The sequence below is a fragment of the Echinops telfairi genome, unplaced genomic scaffold (genome assembly GCF_000313985.2).
Source record: "Echinops telfairi isolate 266 unplaced genomic scaffold, ASM31398v2 ScPeMD7_7468;HRSCAF=8506_0, whole genome shotgun sequence".
Classification (NCBI taxonomy): domain Eukaryota; kingdom Metazoa; phylum Chordata; class Mammalia; order Afrosoricida; family Tenrecidae; genus Echinops; species Echinops telfairi.
In genome coordinates this window covers 47,340,616-47,346,615 of record NW_022111369.1, presented here as the reverse complement: position 1 = coordinate 47,346,615, position 6,000 = coordinate 47,340,616, and the positions used below count along the sequence as shown (strand labels likewise).

Here is a 6,000-nt window from a genome sequence, read left to right as displayed (position 1 = left end):
GATGAGGGCAATGAATGTAGAAATGTGCTTTACACAATTGATGTATGTATGGATTGTGGTAAGAGTTGTATGCGCCCCTAAAAAACGATTAAAAAAAAACAAAAAAACCTAGGACAGTTCTACTGTCACATGTGGAATCAACTTGTTGGCACCTAACAATTACAACATATTTTAATCGATAGCTTACTGCTTGCATTATTCTTTTGAAGATTTTTACTAAAATTTATCCAATTATAGGTTTAAACTATTCATCTAACGTAAATATTATCTGGCTGTGGGTCTGTGTCTTAGATCTCGTCTTCCCTATTAAGCATTTGGAAGAAAGGGAGCCCTTGCACACAGTCATTGCAGTTACACATGGTACTTAATAAAAATTAAAAAAAATGTTAAGAGAAAAAACCCAGACTGTGACAGATACTGTTCTTAGTAGTCAATTAATAAAGATAGAATAGTGATTTCCATGAAAACTAAAAGCAAAATGGAAAGAGCTTGTGTGGCAGGGGGAAAATAAGCTAAATCTTAAACTACATTTTGAGAAAGCGTTGGCTCTCCAGGATCTAGGAGCAGAGGACCAAGGAAGAGAGTAGGAACTCATAACAGGAGTTTGAAAATCAAATTAGAATTGCATTCCAAGTGATTTTCATGTGATTTCAGATACCGGGAGTGAGGAAAACTTTCTTGCCTAGAACACATAGTAATAGTGGTTAGGAAGAAAAACCGATCTAATAATATGCTACCTTGTATGACAAAGCCGGTGAGAAATAAGTTTGATTGCTAAGGGGAAAAGAAAATCAAACAGTTTCCCAAGTCTGGGCAGCCTAACCAAACCCAAAGTAAGAGAAAGAGTAAAGACAATTTCTTGTAATGTACAAATTTAAATGTTTCAATACAATAAAACCATCTGGAACATAGAGGGATGGAAGACTAACATATTCACAACTGGACCAATAGGTAACATATCACAGTACGTGAAGAAAGGGTTGGAGTTGTCGAAGATTTTTGTCTTTCTTGGGTGCACAATCAATTGCTCCTGGAAACAGCAATTGAGAGAGATCTAAAGAAGTCCTGAACCGAGTCAATCTGCTGCACACAGTCTGTTTCCAGTGCTGAAAGCACGGAGGTCACTTTGAGGTTTAACTAGGGTGCGCCTGACCCAAACCATAGTATCTGTCAAAGTGAGGTACTGGATAAAGTAAACTGAAGAAGAACTGATGCATTTGAATTGTGGTGTTAGCAAAGAATACTGAAAGTATCGTGGACTGCTGAAAGGACAAACCGATCTGTCCAAGAAGTGTGGCCCTGAGAGACAAGGATGGTGACACTTCATCTGAACGAATAACTTGGGACATGTTATCAGGAGAGATTAGTTGGAGAAGGACACCACTGTGTTTGGTAAAGTAGAGGGGCAGCGAAAAAGAAGAAGGCCCTCAAGGAGATGGACTGACACAGTGGCTGTAACAATGGGCTCAAGCACAGCAGGAGTTGTAAGGATGGCATGGGACCGGGCAGTGTTTCATGTTGTGTGTAGTAGGGTCACAATGGGTCGGAACTGACTCGATGTCACCTTACAACAACAACATCCGTGTCACTCAAATTATGATCTCTGAACATAATCTGGTCTTCCTAATTATAAGATTTTTATTTAGGAAATTCACCAAATTATTATATAAAATAACTTATGCACTGTCTGTACAACTATGTAACTGAGAAAGAAAAACGAAATTCTTAATTTTCATTAGGTTCATATTTTTTACTTCTGAATGCAGTATACTAATTTTGAATAGTTCAAAATAGTTTCCATTCTTTTTCTCAATAATAAAATGATTTCAATGGAATGTATTTAACCTATATTTTAAAAAACCTTTATTTAAATACAAGTTATTTTCTCCAATTGCTGCTATTGTCCAATTAGCTGCCATGCAAGCAGATGAGAACCCAAGATGGCCCCACTTGATGGATTGTAGAGTTTATGAAGTACACCACCAGTCCTTAAGTCTGTATGTTCCAACTGAAACTTCAGAATCACAGCAACCGGCAAGGTTCTAGGTTCCGGCTAAGGATCAATCAGGCGTCCCCTATCACGAGTCTTTATCTACATTCTTTGAAAGGTTACCACTACAACTAGACTTTGAAAAGACTATTTATAAAAGTTTTTTTAATGCCCAATATGTATAACATTAAAGATTTATTAGGAACGGACACATAACCTTTCCTCACCCTTCCACCTCCTAGAGGGGGATGAACAACAAAAACGTGGGTGAAGGGAGACAGTGGTCAGTGTTAGATATGAAAATCTTATTAATTTATGTTTCAAGGGTTCATGAGGCTGGGAGGGTGAGGAGGGAAGGTAAAAAGAGGAGCTAATACCAAGGGCTCAAGAAGAAACAAAATGATGGCAACATATGCACAAATGTGTTTGATACTATTGACGTATGGATTGTTATAAGAGCTGTAAAATGATTAATTAAATAAAATGATGAATTTGATTAATATGACCAATAAAATGATTAATTTAAAATATATCTTTATCTGGGATTTTTGTGTCTACTTTCCAATGTTGTGAGGCATCTTGATGGGACATCATGTAAGCATTAGCCTGCCAACCTTGTGGCCAATATTTGAGGTCCACCAACTGCTGCTGCACAGCACAAAGATGAGGCAGTGGGTTCCATAGAGATCCATGGCCCTGGCCACCTGTTGGCAGAGTTCTGCTCTGCCCTATGAGTCTGGCTTTACTCTATTGTCAGTGTTCAGTGGTGTTCAAAGCTGCCACCAGGTTAAAATTTGGTGTATTTTATTATTGCTTTCTTGACAGCTGTTAGGTTTCAAAATGAAACTGCAGTTGTCACTAAACTATGTACTTCCTGGGGCTAGTGTTAAACATCAAAGGGCAAAGAAAACCTGCTACCTTTCTGAATGCTGCCATAAGAGGAGTGATCTTGCGGTTATCTGCTGCATCGACATCAGCACCTGCCTGTACCAGTAACTGAACCACATCTAAGTGTCCACCATTTGCAGCCAGCCACAATGGAGTGTTCCCCTTCTTGTTCCGCACATCAATGTGAGCTCCCCTGAACATGAAATGAAAAAAGACCATCACTGACTTAACTGGAACAAAGGTAAAACCAACTACTAGTTTCTCAAAATACACAATACAAATGAAAACTTGCATTACTCAAGTACCAAGCTAAATTTTTCTCCTTCAGAATTATTTGAATAAATAATGGCCCATTTACTATAATTTGAGTTTCAAAGACTCTGAAAATGTGCAATTTTATTTAATAAAAGTAACCTCATAATCAATATGTAAAATAAACAGTATCTTAGAAACGCATCAATTAACTTGCGAGGCCCACAAGTTAAATAAGAAGTCTCATAGTGAACAGCAATTAAGAGCAGCTACTGCTTAAGTTAACAGAATCCAAGATCTTTAAGAATGTTTCATAAATCCAATAGAGCAAAGAATCATTTTCCAAAGACAAGTAGACAATGTCTTAAGAGAATGAAAGCAGAAAATCCTAGACCTTGCCGGATACCTATACCAAAAGAAAAGAAAAAACGAAGACACAAATTATTGCCTAATGTTTACAATTGAGTGTGAGAACAATGGCTGGACCTCTTATTATAGTAACTTAAATGTATATATACATATAACAGAGCAAGAAAAGAATTGTTTTTTAGTTGCATTAAAAAATAGATCAGACAATGTAATATAGTACACAGGTAGAAAATAGCAAGAGAATGTTTCAAAGAGCACACCTGTAGTTTATAGAAATACAACTGCCCAGAGAAATTGGTAATCACTGAAAATAACATTTGTGTTCATAGATAGATGAAGGGTAGCGAAATACCTGCCAATCAGAAGCTCACAGAATTTATAATGCCCTTTATCTGCTGCTATGGTTAAAGCTGTATCTCTTGAGGAGGGCACCGGAGGGGCATTAACATCAGCACCTTTATCCAAAAGAACTCGGCCCACCTCTGCATATCCACCAGAAGCAGCTTCCATTAGTGGCGTGAGGCCAGTCTAAGTTTATTGGGAAATAAAAAGAACACATAATAGACTAGAAAAAGTTAAAACATTAACAACTTGAGGAAGCAATCCTCAATTAGCAACCTGATTAATTAACCCTATAACGCCAAGCGTGACACTTTCGTAACATTTAATTAAATGCATATATTAATATATATTGAGAACTATGAAAGTAAAAATAAAAACCAAAAAATGTTTCCCTGAAATTAAAAATTCAGGCGTTATAGGGTTACGGTTTGCTTAGTTATAGTGTAGGTTAGCTAATTCTACCTTTTTTCAATGGTACTGTTATATAAAATTCAAGCATTTGGCACATAAACAGGCACTCAATAAGTGTTCCCTTCCCTTCCCTTTCATCACAGTTCCTACTTTCCCCCTGATAACCCTCATGTCTGAAACCTGTTGCTAACGAGTTGGTTTCAATCCATAAGAATTGTGGGGAGTGAAAACAGAACTGGTGGCTCACTCTATCAATACTGATAACGGACAAGCTGACATTTTCAGCCCATCTTCGTAGAAGAAAGCTGAAGCAGCTGCTTCTGTAGCAGTGGCAGCTTTGGAAACTCTATGGGGCAGTTCTACTGTCCTATAGGCCATCATGAGTCTGGATAAACGTAGACAACTGGGTCGGCTTGGTTGGCCAAAACAGCAGGTTTGGTTGGTTGGGCAAAAGAATAGGTTCTAATGTCACGACTGCCTATAAGGAAAAAAAATTACTGAAATATTTTCCGCAGTAAATGCTTGAATGAAATACTGAATTATTTTATTAAAAGTACAAGTATATGTGGGAGGTAAATGCTACTAGAAAGTACTTTAATTATGGTTACCATACTTTATGCCTTAAATATCAAAGTAATTAAATCCTTGTATAAATCTCAGACTTTTTCTTACCTTAGCTCTGTGTTCAACATTTGCTTTTCTATCAAGCAGCAGACTAACCACTTCAGTTCTTCCTTGGAAGCAGGCTAAGGTAAGGGCAGTGTTCCGATTGGTTTCTATTTGAGCATTTATGTCAGAGCCCATGTCTAACAGGAGCTTAACAGCGGCAGTGTGCCCATTCATCGCTGCTAGCATCAGTGGAGAAATGCCCAATTTGCTACCAGTTCTAAGAGTACAGGTATGGGGAAAACAAAACAAAACAAAAATACATACACATTTTAAATGATCCAGGGGAAAAAAAGGGGGTAACACATTATTCTATTTAAGATTTTTATTTTACTTGATTGTTTAAAATCAGTACCTTTTTCTCAGTCTAAATTATCTGAAATATTATCAACAGTCCGTAAGAAATCTTTTACTACCTATAGCTTTTCACACAACGTAGGCTGGACTTTGTATCCTAACATACACATTTGCTTGCCTTTGACATACACTTATGAACAAGATTACATTTCCCTATCACTACCATAAGAAAAATCCACTTTCCAAATCCTATGTGGTTTTAAAAATATTTAAATAATACTAAGCTTTAAAAGCATACAACAATTTGGATTCTAACTTTTTCAAAGACATTTCCTAAATAAAGCATCAAAACAGGGTCTGTACAAATACTGTTAACTCATACACTAATTAAATTAAATGATTAAGCTTGCCTTGAGTTAATCTCAGCTCCTGCATTCAGTAATATCTTGATGATGTTCACATAGCCACCAGAAGCAGCCAGGCTCAGAGGTGTGTAATCAGAAACATTCCTGTGCTCTTTATTTGCCCCTCGAGCTAAGAGCAGCTCCACGACCTGCAAAGAGAAAAGGAAAATGATGTGTTTTCTTCTTCCTACGGGTAGACAATTTGGGGTGTGTGTACAGTTTTCTTTTTATTCCTGTACACTGTGTAACAGAAGAAGGGACAAGCTATTTCCCTCTCTGTACAAAACTAGTCTCTCCTAAAAGGAGTCTAGAAGTCAATGAAGATACAACTTGTTAAATAAAACTCATTTACTCATCTATTGAAGATGGGATAGTGTGCCC

At 37.1% G+C, this 6,000-nt stretch overlaps 1 protein-coding gene across 5 annotated transcripts in view; it reads right to left on the bottom strand.

Moving 5' to 3' along the window:
- ANKRD17 (ankyrin repeat domain 17) overlaps positions 1-6,000 on the bottom strand; it is a 123,532-nt gene that overhangs the window by 44,891 nt on the left and 72,641 nt on the right. For all 5 annotated transcript variants that reach the window (XM_045284276.1, XM_045284272.1, XM_045284273.1 and 2 more), the window contains 4 exons: positions 5,626-5,768; positions 4,925-5,138; positions 3,852-4,027; positions 2,909-3,071 (listed from right to left, as the gene is read on the bottom strand). In XM_045284276.1, the coding sequence (XP_045140211.1) occupies positions 2,909-3,071; positions 3,852-4,027; positions 4,925-5,138; positions 5,626-5,768 (696 nt within the window). The remainder of the gene's footprint in view (positions 1-2,908; positions 3,072-3,851; positions 4,028-4,924; positions 5,139-5,625; positions 5,769-6,000) is intronic.